The sequence below is a fragment of the Acinonyx jubatus genome, chromosome B4 (genome assembly GCF_027475565.1).
Source record: "Acinonyx jubatus isolate Ajub_Pintada_27869175 chromosome B4, VMU_Ajub_asm_v1.0, whole genome shotgun sequence".
NCBI classification, from domain to species: Eukaryota; Metazoa; Chordata; class Mammalia; order Carnivora; family Felidae; genus Acinonyx; species Acinonyx jubatus.
The window spans coordinates 131,949,154-131,976,096 of NC_069387.1; the positions used below are offsets into that span (position 1 = coordinate 131,949,154).

At 54.7% G+C, this 26,943-nt stretch overlaps 2 protein-coding genes across 6 annotated transcripts in view; one reads left to right on the forward strand and one right to left on the reverse strand.

Annotated features, from left to right (window-relative positions):
* On the forward strand, positions 1 to 20,993 carry L3MBTL2 (L3MBTL histone methyl-lysine binding protein 2). Of its 2 annotated transcripts, none has more exons than XM_027070640.2 (17): positions 1 to 152; positions 1,984 to 2,227; positions 3,530 to 3,663; positions 6,643 to 6,766; positions 7,526 to 7,605; positions 9,189 to 9,306; positions 9,740 to 9,874; positions 10,146 to 10,234; positions 13,341 to 13,572; positions 14,010 to 14,086; positions 14,265 to 14,369; positions 15,037 to 15,184; positions 15,590 to 15,672; positions 15,996 to 16,230; positions 16,713 to 16,778; positions 17,762 to 17,878; positions 19,694 to 20,993. In XM_027070640.2, exons 1-17 carry the CDS (start codon positions 129 to 131, stop codon positions 19,702 to 19,704), a joined length of 2,022 nt encoding a protein of 673 aa, XP_026926441.1. In that variant the 5' UTR covers positions 1 to 128; the 3' UTR covers positions 19,705 to 20,993. The 2 variants fall into 2 exon arrangements, with proteins under 2 accessions (XP_026926441.1, XP_014933390.2); XM_015077904.3 differs by lacking the exon at positions 19,694 to 20,993 and adding an exon at positions 18,264 to 18,741.
* The window catches only part of CHADL (chondroadherin like), a 14,274-nt gene continuing 5,065 nt past the window's right edge, over positions 17,735 to 26,943 (reverse strand). For 2 of the 4 annotated variants that reach the window (XM_027070638.2, XM_053226844.1), the window contains 4 exons: positions 24,751 to 26,451; positions 24,006 to 24,172; positions 22,916 to 23,122; positions 17,735 to 17,954 (listed from right to left, as the gene is read on the reverse strand). In XM_027070638.2, the coding sequence (XP_026926439.2) occupies positions 17,900 to 17,954; positions 22,916 to 23,122; positions 24,006 to 24,172; positions 24,751 to 26,451 (2,130 nt within the window). In that variant the 3' untranslated portion in view covers positions 17,735 to 17,899. Of the gene's footprint in view, positions 17,955 to 22,915; positions 23,123 to 23,206; positions 23,720 to 24,005; positions 24,173 to 24,750; positions 26,452 to 26,943 lie in introns of those variants that run through there. The other 2 variants (XM_053226845.1, XM_053226846.1) reach the window with 2 other exon arrangements.

A 26,943-nucleotide genomic window follows, 5' to 3' on the forward strand; every position in this document is an offset into this window, starting at 1 on the left:
ATCCTTTTTCCTGGGGCGTGATTGGCCCGCGGCCCTGGGAGGCGGCCAATGACTGCGCTCGGGTAGAGCCGCGAGGCCAATATGGCTTCCTGCACCTGGTGACGGTTGAAGAAACGGTGTTAGGTCTCATGGAGAAGACCCGGGGCGTCGAGGTGAGAGGGAGAGGATTTCTCGCGACTGGGAAAGGGAACCCTGAGAGCCTCGCACGGGCGACCGTTCTTTAGGCCTTTTAGCGACGCCTGGAGGGTGGGGAGTGGAAGGATGGATAAACTGAGGTAGTTAGGCTGAGCAGGGCCAGAGGCGATTGGCGTGGCCTTTGGCCCCCACACTGCTGGGGCCCACGTCCGGCGAGTGGTTGAGGGCGGAACTGCCTCCCCGGCCTGGGGGAGAAGGGAACTGAGTTCAGGATCTCCAAGCTCCTGAATATTCTTCGTCCTCCCTCATTCGGGGTCGTCTCTTTAGGGATTAGGAGGCCCGTCACCTCCTGTGGGGACGTGAAGGGCTTGAAAGTTTAATAAAAACTCCGCGCCTGCAGCGTTCACGTGCATGATCTCCTAGTGTACTCACAACAATCCTGTGTTACTGTTTCGTTGTTAGGGTTAAAGTAGCCGAGGCTTAGAGACAGGTGGTGACTCCCCAGGAAGACCACACAGCTGGCAAGTGAAGGACATGGGCACTCAGTCCGTCTGTCCGGCTCCGAAACTTCGCCCGCTCTCCTCCAACCTGTAACCCACGCTCCCTTGAATCCTTTGGCTTCCGGTCACCTCCTATTTAAATGCGGCCTCTTTTCTAGTACGTTGGCGTGTGTAGTTGTAAACCCAGAACGGAATAGCCCAAAACTTCTATAAGGGTGAAGGAGAATAAGAATAATAGCTCGCGCTTGTAGAGCTGTCACTACCAGCTGGAAACAGAACTAGGCTTTGCATATGTCAGTCTTCACACCAGCCCTCTAAAGAAGGCGTGTTGTCGCCGTTGCCCTGATGAAGAAACCGAGAGCAGCGAGGTTCAATATCTTGCACACAGTCAACAGAGACGGGTAGAGACGGGATCCAAACCCAGGCAGATCTGGTTTTTGAAGGCCCGTGCTTTTAGCCAGTAATGACTGATAACGCGTATTGACCACTTGCTACTTGTAAGCCGTTTGGAGTGCTGTATTTGTCTTCCCCGTTTCTCCCGCAAAGCTTCTGAAAGAGGTGGTGTTACCCTCATTTACAGGTGTGGGAACTGATGCACTGAGGGATTGACTTGCTGCAGATCATACAGATAGTAGTCAGCAGTAGAGACCGTATTTGAGCCCTACGACCTCTTCTACTACATGCCAGTCAGGTTGATATGCAGGATCTCATTTACATTTCGCATCCTGTCCGCCAACTACGTTTCTTATTTCATAGATGAGAAAGTTGAGGCCCACAGAGGTTAAATGACTTGCCCAAGGACCCACAGCTAGTGAGGATCGGAGTCCAGAGCTATGGTACATACCACTGTGCTAAGACTAGCGTGTCATCTGCTTCCCAATTCCTCCTTAAGGCAGTCTGCATCCCAGATTAACTTTTCTATGGCTGAAATGGTTTCTGAATTGAGATTATTTTGGTGTACATATGCTGAAGGGGGAAGAATGATTTTCCAATATACGTCTTCCCCAGGAAGTCTTTACGAGATAATTTGGAGTATTTTCACATCATTGTATTCTATTTGAATCATGTTAAAAGGTCATCATTTATGAATCCACAGGAGGAGCTTGGTAAATTCCTAATTCGTACTTTCTGTCTCGTTAAGCTATTCTGATGAGTTGCGGTTAAGAATTGTACAAACAAGAGTAAGGAGCCTGGTGTTTGCTAAAGGGGTATTTGATTCTGCGTGCCACTTGGCTCAGAGGTGTTGACTTGACCAAGAACTGGAAAAGGGAGCTGAGAGCCCACCTGCAGCCTCCCTCTGCATACACTAAGACCTGATTTCTCCTGCCTGGTTTGTATCTTTCATTAGGAAACTCCATCTTCAGAACCTATGGAGGAGGAAGAGGAAGAGGAGGACGATTTGGAGCTCTTTGGTGGCTATGACAGTTTCCGGAGCTATAACAGCAGTGCGGGCAGTGAGAGCAGCTCCTATCTGGAGGAGTCAAGTGAAGCAGAAAATGAGGATCGGGAAGCAGGGGAGCTGCCCACCTCTCCCCTGCATCTGCTCAGCCCTGGGACTCCCCGCTCCTTGGATGGCAGTGGTTCTGAGCCAGGTGCTTTGAGAGTGTCCCCTGAAGATGGGGAGGTTTCAGGAGGCTATGGAGGAAGGGTGGGCAGGGGGACATAGGCCATGTGGGCAGAGCCATCCAGGTGTAAGGAGCCGTTTGCTCTGATGTCTGAGGGCCTGTGACAGAGACACAAGTAGCCCCAAAGGGTATTTCCTCTGCTGCAGTCTGATTTCAAATTGCAATTTCCTTTGTTCTTTCCTACAACTATATTTATTTGGAACATATTAGATGCCAGTCATTAGTAAGGTGCTTTTACATTTGGGTGAGTAGCTGGTTGATTTTTAAACCTGGATGTTGAGAAGAACACCTAAAATGTTCTGATTACTATCTGGGGAAGGTCAAGGAATAGCTTGTGGGTTGGATGTGAGGTGTGGGGGGAATACAGAATCCAGTGACCCCCGAGGGAGAGGATTACTGATGACAGTTCCCGTGGATCATCTGGAAGCTAGTTACCTTCTGAGCTGTGATGCTCGCACAGATGCTGGACCCCTGTGTCAGGGCCTCCAGTGTGTGGACTGCCTGTGAAGACAGGCTAGATGTCTGTGAGGATAGTCCTGTCCCTTGGTGCCTGAAACTCTAATACTCTGCCACTTGACTCTTCTTTTCTACCAGTCTTCTCCCACCCCCACCCCTGCCTTATTTATTTATTTATTTATTTATTTATTTATTTATTTATTTATTTATTTTTATTATTTTTTTTTCTCCCTTCTGTCTTCTTCCAGCCATTCTTTTAGAATCTTAGAACTTTGGAACTAGAAAGAACCATTAGAGACTGTGGAGTTCAGGTGTTCTCTAGCCTGGCTGTACATTAGGATCACCTGGGGAGGTTTTAACACTACAGATGCCTTTGTCCCACCACAGACCAGTTAATTAGAATCTCAGGCTGGGTATTTTTAAAGCTACTCAGATGATTCTAATATGATGTCAGGTGTGAAACATTGATCTAGTTCAGTGGCTGTATAGATGAGAAGAAAAGATACCCACAGAAGTTAATGGCATTTTAGCTTCTCATTTTCTTCTTTACAAACTTTCCAATACTCACCTGTTGCCCTGTGGATTTGCCTTAGCTCCACTGTTGACATATAACCGAGGGATGCCAGGCAGCTTACCTCAGACAAAGCAGATTCAGTTGTATACAAACCTCCTCCTCCTGTTCCAGGCCTGTCAGTCTGAGTGGGGGCTTGGATTCACCTGGTTAATGTGCTGTTCGGGTTTTGAAGGGCCCATCATTTTGTTTGATCTGGGGTGACCGTATCAGGTGGGTCACGTGCTAAGTTCTCTTCCCAGCTGTCTGTGAGATGTGTGGTATCGTGGGTACAAGGGAAGCCTTCTTCTCCAAGACTAAGAGATTCTGCAGCGTCTCCTGTTCTAGGAGCTACTCCTCCAACTCCAAGAAAGCCAGTATCTTGGCCAGATTACAGGTAAGAGGCAGTTACTCGGAAGACCTTTCCTGGGGCCCTGGGAGCTGAGACAGGAACACCCACCTGGCTGATGGCAAAGGGGCCAAGAGAGCTTTGGAAGGAGTTTGCTTGTGGCTGTCTGAGGTTGTAAACTTCCTGCTATTTATTATGCTCTCAAAATTTAGCCTGCAGGGGAATCAATCTGTAAATTACACACTAATAGAGGTGCCCTTCAATCCCCATCTTCCCCTGCCCCCAGGAGTCTAATGCCTTTAGTAAGTTTTAAAGAAAAGAAGAGCCTTGGGGGAGTCTGGTGCCCTTTGGTCTTTGCCTCATACTTTTTTTTTTTTTTTTAAAGTTTGTTTATTTTGAGAAAGCTAGGACATGAGCAGGGGAGGGGGAGAGAGAGGGACAGAGAGAATCCCAAGCAGGCCCTGTGCTATCAGCGCAGAGCCTGACGCCGGGCTTAACCTCATGAATGGTGAGATCCTGACGTGAGCCAAAATCAAGAGTCAGATGCTTAACCAGCTGAGCTACGCAGGTGCCCCCGCCCCATACCTTTATAAATGCTCTGAAAGGAAATTAGGAGACAGGCATACATTTACCAGCCACGGTGGGTTTAGGAAGTTGATGCCTGGTCTCTGATTCCATGTCATAGGCAGCCACCTAGAAAGTCTTACTAATCTTTAGTTAATTATTGACATTCATAGAAGTTTTATAAATGGAAGGATTCTTAAAGAGATGTGTTGTCTCACCCACACATTAGTTGAGAAGTGTGCTGAGGTTCAGAGAGGAAGAGGGACTTACCTAAGGTGGTTCTGTTGGGGGAGCAGCAGAACTGGGACTGGAATGTGTTCTCAGGCGCCTAATGTTGTGTTGTGTCCTGGTAACTATGGCTACCGTCCATGACACCGGTGCTCACACCTTGCCTGCACGTTGGGATCACCTGGAGAGTGTTTAAAATATTAATGTTTGGTGCAACTTTTGATCTCGGGGTCATGAGTTCAAGCCCCACATTGGGTGTAGAGATTACTAAAAAAAAATAAATAAACAAGCTTTAAAAGAAGTAGTAACAAAATATTGATGCTTGGTCTTACTCCCAAAGATTCTCATTTAATTGGGATGGAGTGTGGCCTGGACACATGGGCTTTATAATTATTATTATTATTGTTGTTGTTGTTGTTTTAAGTAATCTGCACCCAACATGGGGCTCTAATTCCTAACCCTGAGATAAGAGTCTCATGCACTGCCTCTACCACCCTAGCCAGCCAGGTGCCCCCTGGACATAGGGGCTTTAAAGAGCCCCACCCAGGTAATTGTCATGTGCAGCAAAGTTTGAGACCCACTGCTCTGACATTTCTTGAAAGTCACAGTAGACCATGTCTCCTGCTTTGTGCTTCTGTATACTTTATCTCTCACTTTTGTGCATAATCGTTGTTTCCCTCACTGTGTAGATTTTAGTTAGGGCATAGAAAAATCTCTCTCCTCAGTGACCTAATAAATAGTATTGTTAATAGCTACAATTCAGGGATACTTGCTAACTGAATCCAACCAACCAATGCTCTCTTAAAAATGAATTTTTAAAGTTTCCTATTTTATTTTTTTAAGATTTTTTTCCCCAGAGAAATCCCTACACCAAACATGGGGCTTGAACTCACAACTCCAAGATCAAGAGTTGCATGCTGTACTTACTGAGCCAGCCAGATGCCTCTTAAATTCCTATTTTATTTTATTTTTTATTTTTTTTTTTAATTCCTATTTTATTATTATTTTTTAACGTTCATTTATTTTTGAGAGACAGAGTGCGAGCGGGTTAGGGGCAGAGAAAAGGAGACAGAATCCGAGGCAGGCTCCACACTGCCAGCACAGAGTAGAAGTCAGACGTTTAACGGACTGAGCCACCCAGGTGCCCCTATTAATCTTTTTTTTAATGTTTATTTATTTTGAGCAAGCAGGGGGAGGGGCAGAGGGAGAGGGAGAGAGAATCCCAAGCAGGCTCCTAGCATGGGGCTTAGTCTCACAAACCGTGAGATCATGACCTGAGCTGAAATCAAGTGTCAGACACTTAACTGACTGAGCCACAAAGGTGCCCCTTAAATTCCTATTTTAAAGGCTCAAAAGGGGCGCCCAGGTGGCTCAGTCGGTTAAGTGTCCGACTTAAGTTCAGGTCATGATCTCGCGGTTCGTGAGTTCAAGCCCTGCTTCGGGCCCTGTGCTGACAGCTCAGAGCTTGGAGCCTGATTTGGATTCTGTGTCTCCCTCTGTCTCTGCCCCACCCCTGCTTGCACTCTGTCTCTCTCTGTCTCTCAAAAATGAATAAACGTTAAAAAAATTTTTTTTAAGGCTCAAATATTTTTAGTAACTTACTCAAAGAAGTTACAAATTGAAGAGCCAGGACTTTTCCCCAGGTCTGTGTAAACTCACATTTTTATTTCACTGATTTTTTAAAATAAATTCTCTGGGCCTTTCTGATCAGTGCTTAAGTTACAAGCTGTAGACTAGATTAGTGGCCTTTCACTCTTGGGGAGGCCCCGTGGAGCATCTGATGAAAGCCACAGACCTGCTCTAGAACATTCCCATATGTGTACAAAATGTTGCCTCCTAGACCTCTGTGAAGCCTACTGTCTGCCATAAATCTGTGGGAGCACCTGATGAAGGAGATGGCTGAGAGTTGAAGCCACTGGGAAAAGTCCCTGGAGGAAACAAAGGCTTAAAAGACAGAAAAGATACAAGTGTCCCTCCCTGCCCTGTAGCTCCAAGTGACCTATCCCTCCACATTTGAACAATAGCTAAGCACTTACTGAATGCCAGGCATCAGACAGTAACTCACATCCTTGCAGTCCCCCTTTGAGCCAAGCATTGTTATTGTTACGCACTTGATTTACAAATGAAGGAACTGAAGAGGTTGAGGGACTGAATCCCAGGATTTAAACCCAGACCTTCCAGATCCAGCGCTCCATTCTCAGCCATTAGGCTACCCACGTGCTCTCCTCCCTCCAGGGAAAACCACCTACCAAGAAAGCCAAAGTCCTCCACAAGGCGGCCTGGTCTGCCAAAATTGGAGCCTTCCTCCACTCCCAAGGGACAGGACAGCTGGCAGATGGGACGCCAACTGGGCAAGATGGTAAGACAGCAGAACACTGGTGCTCAGAAGCTGCCAAGGGGTTGGGAATGGGGTGCCAGGCCTGGGCTGGCCCTGCCTAGGAGCCGGGAATGGGAAAAAAGGACAGCTACAGAGTGGCCTGCCCCAGGCTCACTGTGGACTGCCATCTTCCCTATTTGGTAGGGATTGTGCAAATTACCCCAGAAAATCCCTTTAGTCACTTCTGAAGTACTAGGACCCCTACTCTTGATAGTTCAGAAACCCAGAATTTGCTGCTTTTCTTTTGTATCGCTCTTAGCCCTGTGGCTTCTGTGTCCCATGGGCAGTGGGGACCCCTGTCTGGTTTGGAGAGGGTGGCGGGATAAGGGAAGTAACCTGAGTGTGCGCAGCAGTTTCTAAGCGTGCAGGCAATAAGCAACTCTGCTCTGGGTGGTCTGTTTTTGGCTGTAGCTGAGCTCTAGACCCACAAGGGTTGGAGGGGCCTACGTGTGTGCCCCTCCCATCCATTCCAATCGGCTGTGACCAATGAGAGGTTGAGGGAGGTCTAAAGAATTTAAGCCCAAAGGCCTTTGAGTTTCCTTGTCTTTTCCGGGGAAGAAAGATCAGACATTTCCCCCTGAATGCTTCCTCTACTCCTGAGAGTCTGTCACCCTTTGGATAAGGTCCAGGCCCGTTCTGATGGCCACCAGTGGGGCAGGTATGGGGCTGCCTGGGTGGGGAAGGACCTGCTTCTATGGCTCCTGGGCGTCAGGTTCCAACTCTTCTCTTTCTGCTCTGCAGCGCTGGTCTTGGGTTTCGACTGGGGGAAGTTCCTGAAGGATCACAGTTACAAAGCTGCTCCTGTCAGCTGTTTTAAGCATGTGAGTGTCCTGGAGATGGGGGGCAGGGGAGCAAGCCGGGAACTCGGGTGCTCGCCACCTGTCTCACCCGCCAGCCTCATAAGCGTTCCAAGCTGGGCACTGGCACCAGAGAGCGAACAGTGATGAGGTCTGGGTGGGTGCAGTCCAACTTTGCCACTTGCTCCGGTTTCCCTTTCTGTCCACCTTTTTTTCAGAGTCCTCCCACAAACCCTCACTGAAGCCTTCTAGCACTGCGCTTCCTCTCTGAGGTCCTCACTCTGCTTGTTTACGTACTGGAACTTCGTGCTAGAAGTCCTTTCCTTCTGTGTTCCCCTGTGTTCGTGTTTTCCCATTGAAAGCTTGCTGCTTCTGGACTGCCCTGAGCCCCCGGGTTCCTGGGAGGCAGATGTGGATGCCTCCTGGAGCCCATTTCAGCAGAGAAGCCCCAGAAGAGTGAGGCCAGGAGGAGGGGTGGGCTGCTTGGCCTGGAGTGGAAGCGCAGGCAGCACGTGCAGCCTGTGGTAGCCTGCGGGCCAGGGAGCTGCCTAGAGCCACGCTCTCCTTTGGCGTTTCAAGCCAGTTTGCTAACACCCAGGAAGTCAAGGAGGAGGCCTCCTGACTCGTGGAGTCCTCTGACCAGAGTCACATCCTAGCAGCTCCTGGACTCCGGGTGGAGTGCCGTGGACATGGGACAGTGGGAAAGTCTCACTCTAGTCTCACGCTAGTCCAAGGCTCACACCTTCCTTAGTAGGAAGCTTTTTTGCCCTGAGTTTTCACTGCAGGGGAATTCTGTCACAATTGCACTCAACACACCGGATTTGATAAGCTCTGCCAGGCCGGCCCCTTTGCGCCTGGGTAGCATAACGGTTTCTAGATTCTGTGACAGACCCATTCTCTGGCCAGAGAGGTAGAATGGGATACCCCGAATAGCTTAAGCCAGGGCTGAGAATGAACAAACGGTGAATTTCTCCAAAGGAGAATCAAGATGCTCTTGGTTCAAAGTGAGGTTTAGATTATCAGGGAAAAGCCAGCAAAAATGGTCCGCTGCTGATGGAGAGCATCTGAAGAGGAGAAGACGGGTTGGAGAGGTAGAAAAAGAATGTGCCAGAAATAGTGTGTGAGTAGACCACTGTGAGAGCCGGCGTGGTGATAGCTGAGACACTACTGACCAGGCTTGAGTGATGATTGAAAGAGGTGGTATTTGTGCCAAGGACAGTGCCTCGCTGGCACTGCGATGTGGCGAGCGCTAGGAGGTGTCATCACTGGCACACAAACTGTCACAGGTGTGTTGTGCCCAGGATGATACAGTGAGGAGGCAGTCCTGTAAAGATCAGTACGTGGGGATGACTCTGGATGTGTGACCACTGCACCGGCCCTCCCCTCCCATCGCCCCCACCCCATGCCCTGAATCAGCTCTTTGAGGACAGTGGACTCGTTTTGCTCATCTCTTCATCCCTAGTCCCATGCCTGGCTTGGAGTGACAGTGAGTGATGTGAGAAGTTGAGGGGCAGAGAAGGCCACAATGACTCATGAGGCCAGCCACTCTTCCCTGTCTGCTCAGGCAGCTCACTGTCCCCCCCCCAAATGCTCTTGTGCCCACACAGGTCCCACTGTATGACCAGTGGGAGGACGTGATGAAGGGGATGAAGGTGGAGGTGCTCAATAGCGACGCTGTGCTCCCCAGCCGGGTGTACTGGATTGCCTCTGTCATTCAGGCCGCAGGTCGGTATTCCTCTGGCCAAGGCAGGGTCTGAGTTTGAAGACTGACATCCCCATATGGCGGGGGGGGGGGGGGGGCAGTGTTGCAAGCAGAGGTTGGCTGCATCCAACACAAAGCCCACCCACTGGAGTTTCTGCCTCCCTTCTTGGCTTCCAGGAGGCCACAAAGCATGGCAAGTTTAGAAACTCCCCCTTTTAAGTTTTTTCCCAGGAACAATCAGGCTATAAAAAATTAACTCTCATGCGGTGCCATACTGCTTTCCCAGGACATGACATGGGTTTGTTTTGGCTGTGACCGTTGTGGACAACAGGGACCCCACTTGCCTGGAAGGAGTTCTTGGAATAGGAGTCAGTTTAGGCTGGAAAAGAGGGAAGGCCTGAGAATATACCTTTCCCCATCCCACCCTTCCTCATTGGTGCCCTTTCCTTCTTTCAGGGTACCGGGTGCTGCTCCGGTATGAGGGCTTTGAGAATGACGCCAGCCATGACTTCTGGTGCAACCTGGGAACGGTGGATGTCCACCCCATTGGCTGGTGTGCCATCAACAGCAAGATCCTGGTGCCCCCGCGGAGTGAGTTGATGAGAACATTCCCTGTCCTGGTTCCTGCAGAGCCCATGGTAGAAGGGGGCACTTTTGTCTTAGGTTAGACCAGAGCAGAACTCACTTGCCAGCCTGCTTCCTGTCCTCCCCAGTTCCAGAGGCCCCGGGGCAGACAGGTGGTACAACGGGTTTTAAACATGTGATTGCTGGCCTGAAGAGGCAGAAATCAGTTGCTCTGGCACCCCCTGTTGGCGGGAGTGTTGCCAGGCTTTGTAACAAGGATTCTGCTGTGTCTCCACAGCCATTCATGCCAAGTTCACCGACTGGAAGGGGTACCTCATGAAACGGTTGGTGGGCTCCAGGACGCTTCCTGTGGATTTCCATATCAAGGTCTGGCAGTGAGCCCTTGGGGTCTCCTAACTGATCTCCTTCCTGCCCCTCTCCCATTTTCTCTGTCCATGCTACTCACTGGAGTATTTTCCCAAAGACTCCCTTGCTTGACAGTTTTTAGCAGCCTCATGTTTCTTTTGTTGTTGTTGTTTTAATTTTTTCAATGTTTATTTACTTTTGGGAGAGAGAAAGAGACCGAGTGTGAGCTGGGGAGGGGCAAAGAGAGACACACAGAATCTGAAGCAGGCTCCAGGCTCTGAGCTGTCAGCATAGAATCCGATGTCGGGCTTGAACCCATGAACCATGAGATTGTGACCTGAGCCAAAGTCGGACACTTTGACTGAGCCACCCAAGCGCCCCACCAGCTTCCCGTTTCTCAAGGAAGGATGTTGGTTGCTCTCTCCCTTCCCAGTTTAGTGTCAGCCTCCTCACCAATCCCGATTGTGATCCAGCCACGTCAGTCATGTTGCTTTATCTCCTGTTTGCTCCTCCAGATCCTTACCTTTGCTCATAGCATTTTCAAAGAGCATTGGTTGCATAGATTTTAAGTACATGGATACAAGGAACTGTGGGAATACAGACCCTGTATTTAGGACTCTCCAGTCTGGCAGAGGAAAAAAGTCAAGCACAGAAATAATTTTGTGTGTGTGTGTGTGTGTGTGTGTGTGTGTGTGTGTATCCTTCTATTTCTATTTATATATATATACATTTTTTACATTTTTTAAGTTTAAGTCATCTCTACACCCAACGTGAGGCTCGAACTCACAACCCTGAGATCAGAAGTCACATGCTCTGTCGACTGACCCAGCCAGGCACCTCTAAGCACAGAAATCATTATAAATAGCCTTGATTATGAACTGGAGGTGTGCCTCCAAATCATCGCTCTGGCTTTTGATTTTAATTTTTAAAAATTTAGTTAAAAAATCACACACATGGTAAAAATTCAAAGGGAGTACAGGATTCATGGTGGAGACTTAGTGTCTCCCACCTCTGTATGCCAGACCTCCTGTTGTGGGGCTCGCTCACATAGGGGCTTGGGCTGCCTCTGAGGCTCCTGGTCGGTGCTCACAGGTGCATTTCCCACCTTGCCGTGGTAAGCTTCACAGCAGTGAGCAGGGGGACGCAGAGCAGGTGCTGCCGTGACACATGGCTAAACTGGCCTTGTATCAAGGAAGTCTTCATGGAGAAAAGGCATTTGAATTCTACCCTGATGGGTAGGGTGTGGGTGGTATGGAAGCCAACAGCTGAAAATAGGGAAGGAATAGAAGTTGGGCCCATCTCATCCAAGGTACCGGACCCCTGGTGAAGAGGTTGCCACCGCCTGGCTGGTGGAGAGTGGGCCTTTGGTAAGGAATGGTTCCAGCAGCTCAAGGAAGCATTCGCTGGCTTTTTTCCTAAAGTAGAAATGAATTTTCCTTTATTTGATCTTGTTGGGTACCATCCATTTGCTCTTTATTTCTCTGTATTTTCCTAATTTATCTTTTCATATCCCCTTTCCAAAACCATAAGCTTTGTCTCCTCTGCTTCTCAGAATGCCTTGCATGGGTGATGGATTCGACATTTGAAATTCACTCAGCTGGCCTTTGTCTGAAGGCAAGGCAGATGATCGTGGGTGGTGCGGGCCACTAGTGTCATCAAGGTGGCCTGTTCTCTGCTCAAACTAAAATGAGCTTGATTTCTCAGTGGCAGAGCATGGTTCCATGTGAACTGGTCAGCAAGCACATAGTGACTAGGTGTCACATACCCAATCCTGCAGTGGATACGGAAGCAGCTGCCTCTGAGGTTTGGCAGCAAGGAGGATAAAGGGGGTGGGTTTGTAAATGAATCCCTGATCCACATCCAGTCCAGTTCCGTGGATGCCCGCAATATGATAAGGGCCGGAGTACAATGTTTTGAATGAAATGCTGAGTACAGTGTCTTGAATGAAAGACCCACCAGCCAAGGCCAAGGGTGTGTACATGTTTTGTCAGGCGAGAAAAAAACATTAACTGAGCACTAACTCTGTGCCGTGGAGCCGAGGAGGTAGAAATGAATCCTACCAAACCCGACTTCTGCCCCTCCTGGGCTCAAGTTCTGGGTGTCACTAACCAAAAGGGGCACCGAGGTGGTATTGGGCTGTGGGCTGCGCTGGGTGGGTGCAAAAGAAAGGAATGACGGGAAGGGCTGGGAGGGGGAGGTAACCCAGGGGACCCCAACCCAGGCCTCACCTGAGTCTCCTAAATGAGCCAGTCAGGCAGTCCGTCTGGGGGTGTTCCAGGCCTTGAGGGAGAGGGCTGAAGGGTCTGTGGTGTAGGACTGTCCGCTTTTCCTGATGGCTGCTTTGTGATCACTGAGGTGCTCCCCCTCCTGGTGGGCTTTGAAATCGCACTGCTCAGCCCACACCAGGGCTAGGCTGGGTGGGGCTGGAAAAGCCCTATGGAGCTCACTGGTCCCATTTCCCTGCCCCAGGCAGGCCAGCATCAAAGTCACAGTGAACCAAGAGAATCTCCTACCCCTTATCCGTGGCCTGCCATCAGGGCACTAAGGACAGCTTGTGGGTATTTTGGTCCCCATCCCTTGCTGGGTCAGAGTAGGAAAGCCGTTCAGAACAGCATCCCAGGGAGTTCAGAGCTATAATTTGACATTTGGAGACACAGGGCTCTGGACACGAGTGTAGTATGTGCCATCTGCCCAGAGGTGGCAGGAAGTGGGAAAGAGCACAAGTCTGGACCCTAGGACAGTTGCAAGGCTCAGCTATGGCACCAATGGCTCTGGGTAAGTGCGGCTAAGTCACCTGAGCTCTCTGGGGTACCCGTTGCCTTAGTCTGAAACGGATCTCGTAATTGCCATCATATTGACTGACTGGCCTCTTGGTGCATATGTTGTAAGCTGTGTGCTGCTCCTCGGTATCATTCTGGGGAATTAGGGTTCCAATTGGCGTTCCCGTCCCACAAGGGTTGAACTTGGTGGGAAGGGAAGGCTCATCTGCACACTTCCTTGATTTAGTGTTGAGTGTGGTTTTCACACCTTCCCTGATCTCTGGTTACTTTTAAGAGACAGAACAGGAAGGTGGGGGCAGGGGGGAGGGTCCCCAAGACCACAGCAGGCCTGTGTTCTGATGTTGCAGATGGTGGAGAGCATGAAGTACCCTTTTCGGCAAGGCATGCGGCTGGAGGTGGTGGACAAGGCCCAGGTGTCACGTACCCGCATGGCCGTTGTGGACACAGTAATTGGGGGTCGCCTTCGGCTCCTCTATGAGGATGGCGACAGCGATGACGACTTCTGGTGCCACATGTGGAGCCCCCTGATCCACCCAGTGGGTTGGTCACGGCGCGTTGGCCATGGCATCAAGCTTTCAGGTTAGCAGAGCCCCAGGCCAGCGTGACACGGGTTCTGCTGCCCCAGGTCCTAGGTAGGAGCATCTCTATACCCCACAACAATCTCTGTGGTAGAGGTGAGCATTTCTATCATGTAGTTGGTGATAACAAGGTCCAGAGAGGTTGGGTGATTTGACCAAGGTCACTCAGCTTGTAAGTGGTATGATTGATCTGAACCCAGAGGCTGCAGACTCCATCCTCTCCCACGTGATGTGGGAAGCATCTGGATCTGAAGGGTTCAGTAGTCCCTACAGAGAGCTCCTGATGTTTTCCGTCTTCTGGTCTGGGGAGATAGGCAGGTAGGGGATGCTGAGATACAGGTTAGAGCATATGCAGGGCAATCTCCACATTTCTGGGGATAGTATGGAGGTGGCCCTGTTGGCAGCCTTCAACTCCCTTCTCTCCCTTGCTCCCAAAAGAGAGGCGCAGTGACATGGCCCACCATCCCACCTTCCGGAAAATCTACTGTGATGCTGTTCCTTACCTGTTCAAGAAGGTGAGGCACAGCCCTTGGAGACTTTCTGTCTTGTCCGTAGGTCCATTCCAGGCCTTGGGACCCTGGGATGTTCCTTTCCTTCCCCCGTCTCCTTCCCAAGCCTATGGCAGGTGAGGCCTGCTCCCCCACCCTCCACCTGGGCCACCCAGAGATTCCCCAGCTGCCCCGTTCCTTTAAGGTTCGAGCTGTCTACACGGAAGGTGGTTGGTTTGAGGAAGGGATGAAACTGGAAGCCATTGACCCCCTGAATCTGGGCAACATCTGCGTGGCAACCATCTGCAAGGTGAGCCTGGGCCCGACCCTACAGCCTCTAGTGCAGTTTTCTGAAGCCTTTGAGGTGGCTCTGAGCTCTGCACACCTTCCCCACTCTGGCTGTTCCTGGAGTACCGGACTTTTGTGAGGAGAGGGCTCATCTGCTCCTTGTTCAACATCTGCTTTCGTGTCGGGTCCGAGGCACAATGGACAGGTGCTTATTGAACACCTGGCCCGAGCCTGGTCCTGTGTCAGGTGTAGGCCCCGCGCCGTCAGCCTCCCTGGAGGCCTTTCCACTGCCTCGTGTCCTCTCCTCTGAGGGCTGGAGCCACAGCCATGCTGACTTTGCTGCACACTGTACGTTATTGCTGCAACCTGAGGAGCAAATGGCCCCCGGGGGACATGCTGATTTGTCCAGCCAGCCAGACTTCTCCAGGCTGGGCCCGTGTGCTCATCACTGAAAACACTGGCAAAAAGATGTAGTCCCTGCAGGAACAGCATTTGCTGTCCAGTGAGGAAGGTAAATAACGTCACACGTACGGGTTACAGGGGCGCTGAGTGCTCCAAAGCAGAAGCTCGGGGAAGGCCGAGATCTAGCTCTCCGCACACCGCTGATCTGCCGGCTCTCTAGCCACCCGCCCCTTGGATGGGGGTATAGCTCATGATACCGTGGTGTCTGCCTTCTCCCCACCTGCCAGGTTCTCCTGGACGGCTACCTCATGATCTGTGTGGACGGGGGGCCTTCCACAGATGGCTCAGACTGGTTCTGTTACCATGCCTCCTCCCACGCTATCTTCCCAGCTACCTTCTGCCAAAAGAATGACATTGAGCTCACACCACCTAAAGGTAAGATCGGCCTTACAGTCAGAAAGGGTAGAGTGTGGCCACAGGCCCAGATTCCTGGCCAAGCCAGACCCTGGGGCTTGGAGTCTCAGAGTGGATTGGAAAGGTGTCTGAGTCACCCAAGGCCAACACTACCAGCCCTTACACTGGGCTGACCGGGCTCTATGACTAGTGTATGGTTTGGTGAGCAGAGCTCCAACTGTTCCTTTGGGCAGTGAACAACCTGTACAACAGGACCAATGGTCCTAGAGCAGGTACCAGTCCGGGGAGGAGAGAAGAAGGCTGCTGGGGAGACTCCAGACTGGGTCCTGATCCAGTTGCAGGTGCCCCTTTGGCATGTGCTCCTTTCTTGGATTCCCTCCTGCCTCCCCTCCTTTCCCTCCACGTTTATACTTTCTGCTTCTCCAGGCTACGAATCACACACTTTCAGCTGGGACACCTACTTGGAGAAGACCAAGTCAAAAGCAGCTCCATCGAGACTCTTTAACATGGTAAGGAAATTGAGGAAGCACGGGGCCTGGGTGGCCCTGCCTGCTCTCGGGGTGTTAATTCCAACCCCCTTCTCTTCCCTCGAGTCAGTACTGCGGAGACCAGCCACTTCTGGGGAGAAGTCCCAAACTCTGCCATAGGCATTCTACCTAACAGTCGAGCCGGTCCCTTTCCCGGAGGGACTGGTGCTTGGGAGCAGAGGGCAGCGGGATCACTGTCAAGGGACCCTTCCCCACAGGCGCTCCCAGCCCGTTGCCTCTCCCCAGTTGTGCCCCACCGGGGCCGGGAGCTGGCCATGGTCACTGCTGCTTCCTTCCGTCCCTAGGACTGCCCCAACCACGGCTTCAAGGTGGGCATGAAGCTGGAGGCCGTGGACCTGATGGAACCCCGGCTCATCTGCGTGGCCACGGTGAAGCGGGTGGTGCATAGGCTCCTCAGCATCCACTTTGACGGCTGGGACAGCGAATACGACCAGTGGGTGGACTGTGAGTCTCCGGACATCTACCCCGTCGGCTGGTGTGAGCTCACCGGCTACCAGCTCCAGCCACCCGTGGCCGCAGGTCTGGGCTCTCGCGGCCCCAAGAGGCTCTTGACATTGCTTTCCTTTTTCCTTCCTGCCAACCACTCCCGCTGCCCCGTGCCTACCTCATTCTTTGGCATGAGATCGAGAAGTCTCCTGGACCACTTCTAACTAGAGTGGCCCTTGTGTCCCCACCTCCCGCTCCTGACTTCTCTGTCTCCCTCTCCCTCTGGCCTGCAGAGCGCCTTCCTTGGTCTTGCCCACTCTGTCATATGCTCATGCCCTTGTGCACACAGGTAAACCTCCCAGGTCCCTCGGAGCAGCCCTGGTGACGAGGGTGGGAAGAAGGGACAGCTGCTCTCCAGTCCCTCCCCCATTCTCATTGCCCAACTTTGGCTTTCCTTCTTGGGGTGTCCCATGTGTAGGGGAGGCAAGTGAGGGGTGGGCAGGGGGTCTTGGGACGTGCTTATACCTTGTTCTCTTAGAACTCTCTTCTTACCTCTTACTCTCATCTTTTAACAGAGCCGACCACACCTCTGAAGGCCAAAGAGGCCACGAAGAAGAAAAAGAAACAGTTTGGGAAGAAAAGTAAGTGATGCACTAAAGCAGGCGGGGCTGGTGTGGGGCCTGGGACCAGCTGGGCCTGTGTCCCTGGACGTAGAGCAGGAGTCACCACTTAGGTAGCACTCTTCTCGATCCCTCCATCTCCTCTTCCTTGCCCTTTGGCCCCAACATACCTGTCAGCCTATGTCTTAAGGGACCCAAGGACACACAGGGAGTCTTCAATCTCTGGCACTGGTCAGGATGGCGAGGAAAAAAGGCAAGAGATTGTAATTATAAGCGAGAAAGGGGGGAGGGATCCCCATCTCTGCTGCCCTGTGGTCAGAGTCGCTGCAACCCCGTCGGCTGTTTGAAAGTATGAGGTATGGAGGGGGTGGCGGTTTCTCCCCAAGCCTGTCATTCTTCCCTTGTGACACTCAGGGATGAGAGGGCAGCCACTGAACTTTGGTGTCATCTCCTTAGGTGAGACCCCACTCTTAACAGATCCTGAGCCCTGTGTGGGCTCAGCTTGAGGGGACAGCAGGTGGGGCGGGGTAGGGAGGAGAGAAGGTAAAGCCATCCTTCAGAGCCGCTGGCGTGTGGCCATGAGGTTGTCTCCACGATGTGGCACCATACACAGAAGAGGTTGTCCAGAAATAAGGAGGAAACAGACGGGGTCCCTGGGTGGGATTAAGGTCGTATGAGGGTTTGGGTTTGATCACATGGGAAGACCCTGTACCGTTCACAGTAGTGGGGCTGCGAAAGTCACTTCACAGGTGAAGGAAGGAAAGACCAGAAGAGGGAAGGAAGCTCCGCAAGCAGGACGGGGTGGTGTTAACCCCCTACTGGAGAGAGCCTCTCTGAGCCTTGGGCACACAGCTCTGAGGGGCAGCGTCAGCGTTCAGGCCCTTGGTTCCCCCAGATTGGCTCTTCTGATGTCACCGCCCCTGCTCGCCGCTGGCTGAGACCCAGCCTTCAAGCCGCACGTGGATACCGCCTTGTGCTGGGTTTAATTCTGTTTTTATTCAAAGGGAAAAGAATACCACCGAGCAAGACCCGGCCCCTCAGACAGGGGTCCAAGAAGCCCCTGCTGGAGGACGACCTGCAGGCCGCCGAGAAGATCTCATCGGAGCCTGTTCCTGAAGAGAGTAAGAGCCTCCCGGGCGGGATCAAGGCAGGGCCGGCCTGCGCCAGTGCTCAGAGGCGGCCCTTCTCCTTCCCCACCTGGGCACAGAAGAGGAGAGTCAAGTGTGAAGGGACTTCTCTGGGCACCCAGCAGTCCTTGTTGGACCACTGGGCCTGGAGAGCTTCCCAAACACCCACCCCCGACTCTGAACGGAGCCGCACACCTCCAGCCGGGCCCTCTCCATCTCTGCGGCCCGCCCCGCAGGGGCAAGGCGCCATTCCCGCCTCCCCGCCACTTCCTGAGGGCCCCCCTTCATAGGGAGCCAGAGCCTGAGCCCCCTGCCCTTCCGGAGTTGCACGCACACTCACTCTGTTCTCCCCGCCCTCCCCACCTCCCTTCCTCTTTAGTCATTGCTGTGCGTGTGAAGGAAGAGCATCTAGACATGGCCACACCTGACAAAGCCCCGAGTCCAGAGCTGCCTGTTCCCATCGAGAACATCAAACAGGAGACAGACGACTGAGCCTTCCCCACAGCCAGCCCGGGGCTTCTCTGTTGCTACCGCCCCTCACCCCACTTTAGTTGGGAGAATCAGCCTTTTTTGCTTAAGTTCTGCCAGGTGCTGTGAAGGCCAGGCCCCCAAGGACCTCTGTCCTCCTCCCTGGCGAGGCCTGAGTGACTGGCACTGCCTGAGGCCTCCGCGTTGGTCTCTGAGTGTCTCCTCCAGCTAGAGTTCCCAAAGCTCTTTCTACAGCAACCTCCCTCCACACCCACCACACCCCTCGGCCGCCGGGGTCGGGGGCTGCCCCCCATCACACTGCAAGACAAGTCCGTGAAGGGTGTGTGTGTCTGAGCAAGTCCTGTAATAAAGGCCTGGAGCAGCTCTGAGGGGGAGGCCGTTGCGGGCTGGTGGTGGGTGGCGTGGGTGCCTGAAAGCAGCCACGTGGAGCAGCCTCTCGCCTCTGGGGTTGGCATCCTGCTTCTCGCACCCTAGGGAGATCAGGGAGCCGTGCAGGCACCCAGCCCTGGCAGCTAAGAAGCAGTGACCAGGATACAGGTTGCGGTGACTTGTGGGATGACTTTGACCTGTTTTTGCTGTTGACATGAGTACTGACCCCCATTTCTTAGTGTAGAGGTGGAGTCTGCTCCCCAGGGCAGGGGGCTAGCAGGGACCTGGGGAGGCGAGGACCACACAGGCCCCTGTGCCACTTGGGGAGCTGGAGGAGGGGGCTGCAGAGGCAGCAGGGCCGGAAGGGAGACGGCCACCAGAGCTGTGCTTCACCTGCTCGGAGCCCAGCTCGGCTGGGACCTGCCCTTTCCACCCCACTTCTCTTCTCCTGGTTGACAGGGAGAGAGTCGCGGGGCCTTGGTGAGGGGCAGTGGTCAGCTCTGCTGGCTGAGGGGACCCTAAGGGAGCCCCTGGAGGAAGGGAGATGAGGGTAACGGGACAGGCTTCCTGGCTCCCTGTCCTTTCCTGTCCATGCCCCTCTCTGATAGTACATTTTAGAAGTTCACCTAGTGTCTGCCCAAATTTCAGTTGCTTTCATTTTTCCCAGTTAACCTCCTTGGAAACTGTCCCCTCCCTCTGTCTTTCCAATAACTCTTCCCAAATGTAAGGTGGGGCAGCTGACCTTTATTTCCTGTCTTTGGGTGGAGAGGCGCTGCCAGGTGGGTTCCTGTGGGCGTCCAGCTGCCTCCTCTGAGCTGGTCAGGCTGCCACCGCCTGTGCTTGCTGGGTAGGGTGCTGGCTGTGCATTTGTTCAGGACCTGGGCTGTTTGGGCTTCCCCAGAGATGGGGTGACCCGCCTAAGCGAAGCTGATTTCCAGTCATTTCTTCCAGAGAGAATTTGATCCTGACTCCTTTGCTAAAGGCACTAGGAAAGCCCGCCCGCTGTAGAAACCAGGCCCAGAAAGTGGCCTGTCCCTGCAACCTGCATTCCCCAGAACGTGACTAGATTTGGAACCTGTGAAGATCAAGGACAGAGGAGCCATGCCCTCCCCTGCTATTACTTACACCCCAGACCTGGGCGGTGATGGATCAGTGGCCTTAGACACACCCCCCCCCCCCCACCGCCAGGAGGAAGACAGCCTGGGTATGCACTTTGGCTCTGCTGTGCACCCACGGAGGGCTTGCAGGGTCGTGTTCCCAGCTGAAGCTAGCTCATCGCCCCCAAAGCCCCTGCAGTTTGGAGGGCCAGCTCCAGGGCTTCTGGGGAAACTGGACCATATAGGATCATAACCTTTAGCTCCTTCCTGGATGAAGAAGTGATGCCTGCGCGTGCCCCAACAAGGATGGCAGGGGCGGAGGACAAGTCTGGCTGCCATTCCAGCCCTCAACTGGCCTCCCCGGACTTCCTGAAGTCGTTTGTCAGATTTCCGTTTCTTAGAGCAGAGTGTATTGTGATCGGGCACCTCCCAGTATCGATTACGAAGGCTGGCTTCACACAGGAGGACGATGAATAAATGCTGCCTGTCATCTTTTGAGTGCCCCGTCTCCATAGCAACCACATGCTGGATGATCCTTCTTTACATTTCTGCCATTCCTCTCCTGTAAAACCCTGAGTTCCCCAGAGGCTGGGCCTGTGCCTTGTCTGCCCCTGGTCCTAAGTTACCCCAGTGAGTGTGAGCGCATGACACGAAAATACGTAACTTGTGTTGCTGGGGCCTAAAGGTCTGTCTCTTCCATCCTGAGTGGAGGTGTCTGTTGGCTTCGGAGATGCTCACATTCCAGGCACGGGACCAGCTTTGCACCTCAGTTGCCCTTGGAGGGAACTGGTCTGGAGTCCTGGGGGCAGGGGGGCTGCTGGCTGGGAGATCCTCCTGAAGCACCCCTTCCCCACCTCGTGCCACTGCTGCCTGATCTGCAGTCGCTCCCTGGTGTGGACTGGACCGGGTGCAAACGCACACGCCCCCGTCACCCAGTCTGGACACTTGGCTCTACTCGAGGGATGGGGGCAGCAAGGGAACTGCCATTCGTAACAGCCTCAGGTGCTAAGTCAGACACATTTACACAGTTTAGTTCGTCTTCACAGGAGCCCTGAGGTGCGGGTCAACTCCCATTTTACGGATGAGGAGAAGGCTTATCATACTAACTTCGTTTCTTAAATTCACAACAGTAAAATGACAGCAGTGGGATTAAATCCAGGGTGGTCTGCTGTGTTACAACTGGTATTCATTCACTCATTCATTCATTCTCCTTTCTGAAGCATCTTCCACATGCCAGACATCACGCTGAGTTTGGGGCCTCAAAAGAGACCAAGGCGTGCGTGGTCCAGCCATGGCCATCAGCAAGGTGAACACGCCCAGCCCAGAAGAGGGCCCGGGGCCTTGTGTGACCCTTGAGGTCAGGGCCCTTCTCTTCCCACTCCACCCCCCCCCCTTTTGTTAAGTAGTCTCCACACCCAACATAGAAACAAGATAACGAATCCCACACTCTACCACCTGAGCCAGCCAAGCACCCCTGGGCCCCTTATCTTTCAATTCCTTGGTATTCCTGGGAGGAAACCCCCCAAATAAAAATGAAAGACCTATGTAACGCCAGGGCTAGCATTCAGGGGATTATCTCCATGTCCGAGGGGTTGGAGGAAGGGGACAGCCTCAGACATACCGATTCCTGCTGCAGCCCGGATGCGGGGACGGGGAGTCAGGATTGCGGGGTCTTTCCTTCTAACGAGCCCTGGCCTGCAGCTGGGCCCGTCAGCCTCAGCTCCTGAGCCAAGCTCGGCCTCCACACGCCCTCCCCCGAGGCCGCTGTCGGGAGGGAACGCTGATGCTGTTAGCCTTAGCCGGAAGTCCCTGCCACACGGATGTCAGCCGAGATTAATGCCACTGTCATTGACACCAATTCCAGATCTGATCTCAAAGGCACAATTGCTCACCTTCAGCTTGGGGTTGTAGCAGTTCCTTCCTCCCAGCCTACCTCACAAGGAACACTGAATGGTGTAACCCCCCCGGCAAAAAGAAGATGTACCTCAGAGTGAGACCTCAGAAATAGGGTCTTCACAGAGGTAATCAAGTTAAAACAAGGTCATTAGGTTGAGTCCTAATCCAGTATGACTCCTGCCCTTAAGAAAAGGGGGAATTTGGACTCGGATCTGGCAGGAAGACATGAAGGGACAGGGGGAGGTTCCATATGAACTCGGACAGAGACTGCATGGTGCCACCACAAGCCAAGAGACATCTGGGGCTACCAGAGGCTGGAAGGGGCACAGAAGGCTCTCCCCTGCAGCCTTCAGAGGGAGCACACCCCACCGGCGACACCCTCATCTCAGACTTCGAACCTCCAGAACAGTGAGGCAAAAATGTCTTGTCCTAAGCCGCCCAGTGTGTGGTACTTTTTTACAGCAGCCCCTGGGAACTGATACACCTTCTAATGGACCCCAGGCCCCCCAAGTCTTCACCACGCAGGTCCAGAGGCAGGCTGAGCCTTCGTCTCCCCAGGGCCCACTTTTCTGTTCTCATTTTCCCTCTTAGGACTGGCCTCTCCCCTAGAGCCCCCACTGCCCCCCCCCACCACACAGCAGCAGTTCCCACGGTCAAGGGCACCCGGATCCTGCTCCCCCTTCTCTGACGTGCTGCGTAACTTGGCTACAACCAGGGGCTCGAGGATGTGAGCATAAATGTTAGGCGGGTGATGGAACGACACGGAGCGGGGTGCAGCCCGTGGCCGGCGAGCAGTGGGAGGCCACGACGGCCCCTGCGCTCCTGCTCTCTCTGTCCCAGGTGTGAGCCCTGGAGGTCAGGAAACTGTGGGATCCACGATGATCCGGCAAATACGGTGACGGTGGCATTACTTTTAGGGACACGTTGGGTCCAGGTATTCTGTGGCTTATCGGAAAGGCCAGTGTCCCACAGGATGAAATTGTGCAGTTGTTTCCTCACAAACCCATCTGGGCCCAGCCAAAGGTGGGGGAGCTGAGGAGCGGGGACAGATACGACCGAATGGAAACAGCAGAGTCATTGCCCAGGTCTGGAACCACATGAATTGGGACCAAGAGAAGTCAGATCTCTGCTACCCTGGGGGCTTTGGAACCTGACCCACCCACCGAGGCCTCCCACCAACCTGCCAACCTTGTCTGCTCTCCATCGTCTCCCCTTCCCGGGGCTGCTCCTGGCACTGGGCCTGGCGGCCGGCGTCCGCTTGGCCTTCCTGGCAGCCCAGCCTGGGCAGGTTTCAAAAACAGTCGTCGCAGCCTTCACCCTCTGGCCATGGGCACTGGGAGGGCTGGCACACGTGGCCCCCACACGCAGGTTCAGCCCAGTGAGCCACCTGAGGAGAGGAGAGGAGATCCTCAGGAACCGGCAGCGAGGGCACACTCTGGAGGGAACCCTGGCCCAGCCCGTCACTGATTAGGGGACCCAGAGCAAGTCACTTCAAACCTCAAATCCCTTCTCTGTAAAAAGGGGATAGGAATAGTAATACATAGTTACAGAGGGCTTAGGGCGCTCCAGACAATGTTCAAATCAACCTATATATGCTAGCTGACAAGGTAATCCTTTTTTTTTTTTTTTTTAACTTTTTAACGTTTATTTTTGAAAGAGAGAGAGGGAAAGAGTGTGAGCACGAGCAGGGAAGGGGCAGAGAGAGAGGGAGACACAGAATCGGAAACAGACTCCAAGCTCCGAGCTGTCAGCACAGAGCCCGATGTGGGGCTTGAACTCAGGAACGGTGAGATCATGACCTGAGCTGAAGTTGGACGCTTAACCGACTGAGCCACCCAGGGACCCCGACAAGGTAAGTCTTACAAAGAACGCCTATGAGGTGGACACAGTTCCTGTCATCCCCTTCACAGATGAGGGAATGGCACAGAGAAGTCACCAGGCCCAAAGTCAATCGCAGAGAAGGACTTGAGTTCTTTTTGCTCTCCTATGAAATCAGTGACATGCCCACAAGTATTTGTTAGGTTCCACCCCCCCCCCCCCCCCCCCCGCCCCAGGCTGGGTGGATCTCATTCCCGCTTTGTTAATGAGGGAATCCGGGCCCAGACAAGTCTACCCCAAGCCTCACGCACTTCCGGCTCCCTCGGGAAGGGCAGAGGGCTCTGGCGGCACCCTCCCCCCGGAAGCCGCAGGCTGGCACAGACACGGTGCCCTGCGAAGAGGGCGGGGGCTTGACTGAGAGCAGCTGGTGGGTGTCCAGCTGGGGAGCTCACCTGTGCAGCGGGAGCAGCTGGCAGTCGCAGTGGAAGGGGTTGCCGCTGAGGTCAATGAGCTCCAGCTGGCTGAGATGGGGCAGGGCAGGCACGGCCCGCAGCTGGTTCTTCTGTAGGTACAGGCTCTGGAGCCGGGGTCCCAGGCCCGAGAAGGCCCTGGGAGAAATCTGCAAGGAGACGCCAGGCCTTGGCGTGAGCTCCTACCGGGCCCGTCACACCCCTAGGCCCGGGAGGTAGCCCCGTGCTCTCCCAGCAGAGGGGAGGCGGAGAGCCCAAGGTGGCCGGGGCAGTAAGGGCCGTGCTGGGATGGAGACCCAGGCTGGTCTGATCCCAAAGCACTTGCCCTTTGCACGCCACTCGGAGGCCCAGTTCATGGTTCTTTCTGCTCTGCCTGAACACGCCCCCCTAAAGGCAAATCCTCTTGGTGGCTCCAGCCCTCCCTCAAAGTGTGCAACAACCGCATGGACCCACATTCCTCCTTCCTCCATGCTTAGGCGGTACCCTCCCTGGCAGGCCTGTGTGGCACCGAAATCTGCCTGGTCTGTCACCACCCCTAAGCTCCCTGGGCCGGGGGGGGGGGGGGGCGCGGGGGGCAGGTGTAGTGTCTGGCTTCTCTCAGGGTCACCACGCCCCAGCCTCAGGCCTGGCACTGTGGGGGCAGCAGGGTTTGTTGAGTGAACGCACGCTGCATGAGGCCTCTTGTGGCCCGCCCCCCTCCCTTCTCCCCCTGTAGCCCTGTGCCCACCTGCTCCAGGCCACTGCTGTTCAGGAAGAGGTGCCGCAGTGACTGGCCCACAGACCGGAAGGCCCCATCCGGCAGAGCTTCGAGAGGGTTCCCCGAGAGCTGCAGCTCCAGGAGGGCAGGCAGCCCCTCCAAGGCCCCAGTGGGCACCTCTCGCAGTTGGTTCCTGTCAAGGTGCAGCTTCTCCAGCTCTCCAGCCGGGCCCACTGCCCCGGGGGCCACTTGGGCGATGCGGTTGCCGCTCAGGTAGAGCCAGCGCAAGGCCTGCGTGCCTGCCAGGTCCCCGGGTTCCAGGCGGTCCACGGTGTTGCTCTGCAGGTGCAGGGAAACGAGGCCGGGCACGGCGCGCAGGGCGGCCCCCGGCACTCGCCCGAAGCGGTTGCGCTCCAGGTACAGGTAGCCGAGGCGGGGGGCCCCCTCGAAGGCAGCAGCGCTGAGGCCCGAGAGCCGGTTGTCAGAGAGGTAGAGGTAGATCAGGCTGCCCAGCCCCGCCAGGGCGCCCGCCTCCAGCTCCGTGATGCCGCAGTGCTGCAGGTGCAGCGACACCAGGCGGTCCAGGCCCGGGAAGGCCGCCCGGGGCAGCACGGGGAAGCGGTTCCGCCTCAGGTCCAGGAGCTGGGTGTCGCTGGGGAAGCCGCGAGGCACGGCCTGCAGGCCTCGGCCCTCGCAGCCGCTGTGCCGGGACTCGGAGACGCACACGCAGGCCCGCGGGCAGGGCTCGGCCGCCCCGTCGTCCCCCTTGGAGGCGCCCTCGGGGGCGCGGGGCCGCGCGGCCGCCAGCAGCAGCTCTTCCTCCTCGTCCTCCGCCCTGCCTCCGGTGCAGCGCAAGTCTGAGGGCCTCAGGGCGTCCAGGGCCTCGCCTCGAAGGCGCCGGGGGCCCCTGCACGCGCCGTCCGCGCGCACACGCGCCCGCGCCAGCCACTCGAGCAGCGGCCGGGCCTGGCAGCCGCACCACAGAGGGTTCCCCTGCAGCCTCAGCCGGCGCAGCTGCCCGGGGCCCTGCAGGGGCGGCAGGGTGTCCAGCTGGTTCCCACGGAGGTCCAGCGTGTGCAGGCGCGGGCAGCGGGCGAAGGCCCTGGGCTCCAGGGCCTGCAGGGCGCCGTGGTCCAGCGTCAGCTCCCGGAGGCCCGGCAGCGCCAGCCCGTCCTCCTCACCCACGTAGGTGAAGGGATTGTGGCCCAGCTCGAGCCGGGCTAGGGCGCGGGCCTGGGCCAAGGCTGCCCCCGGCAGGGCCTGCAGCTCGTTGTGGTGCAGGCTGAGCCGGCGCAGGGCGGGCAGGCCGGCCAGGGCCTCGGGGGCCAGCACGCTGAGCGCGTTGTGGGACAGCTGCAGCCAGCGGGCGCGCGTCAGCCCCTGGAAGGCCATGGCGGGCAGGTAGACGAGGGCGTTGTGGGCCAGGTTCAGGGTGGCCAGCGCACCCAGTGCCCCGAACGTGCCCGGCCGCAGCTCCTCCAGCATATTCCCCTGCAGCTCCAGCCGCTGCAGTGAGCCCAGCCCGTCCAGGGCTTCCTGGGGCAGTGAGCTCAGGCGGTTGGAGGCCAGGTTGAGGAGGAGCAGGCGGCCCAGGCCGCGGAAGGCGCCCTCGGCCACCAGCTCCACCTGGCAGTGCCGCAGGTCCAGATGTGTCAGGTAAGGCAGCTCCTGGAAGGCAGCTGGGGGGATCACCTTCAGCACATTGCCTTGGAGGTCCAGCCGCTGAGTCAGCTGAGCGGGGAGAAGCAGGGGGGAGGCTGAGCGCCCGCGGGCCTTGCCAACCTTGGCCTTGGCATACACTGTTCCCTCACCTGGATGCTCCTCTCCCCCACACCTTTCCCTCGTTCTCTTCATCCTGCTCCCTGACACCTCCTCCAGGAAGCCTTCCTCCTTAGCCACCTGGGCACTTTTCACATTGAGCTGTCCCTGCCCATGTACTTTCTCTCCTCTCCACTAGCTCCTGACTCCAAAGAGCAGAGACCGTATCTTATTCCAGCATATCCCCTGTTCTCTCCACTTCTCTCCCACATGCTTTGTAGTTCATCCAGGACTTATCTTACAGGTCACCTACTTGTTCCAAACACATAGAACTTTAACTAGGTCGTCTCCCCAATGTTGGTTGTTATTCCCATGTTACAGACGTGAAGACTGAGGCTCGGAGAGGAAAAATGACTTGTCAAGGTCTCCCAGTTAGGCAGTGACAGATCCACTGGTGCCAACCCA

Coding starts and splice junctions, on each gene's coding strand:
- L3MBTL2 (XM_015077904.3), top strand. CDS start 129: ATGGAGAAGACCCGGGGCGTCGAG. Junction 3,664..6,642: donor GTATCTTGGCCAGATTACAG/GTAAGAGGCAGT, acceptor TCCTCCCTCCAG/GGAAAACCACCTACCAAGAA. Junction 15,673..15,995: donor CATCGAGACTCTTTAACATG/GTAAGGAAATTG, acceptor TTCCGTCCCTAG/GACTGCCCCAACCACGGCTT.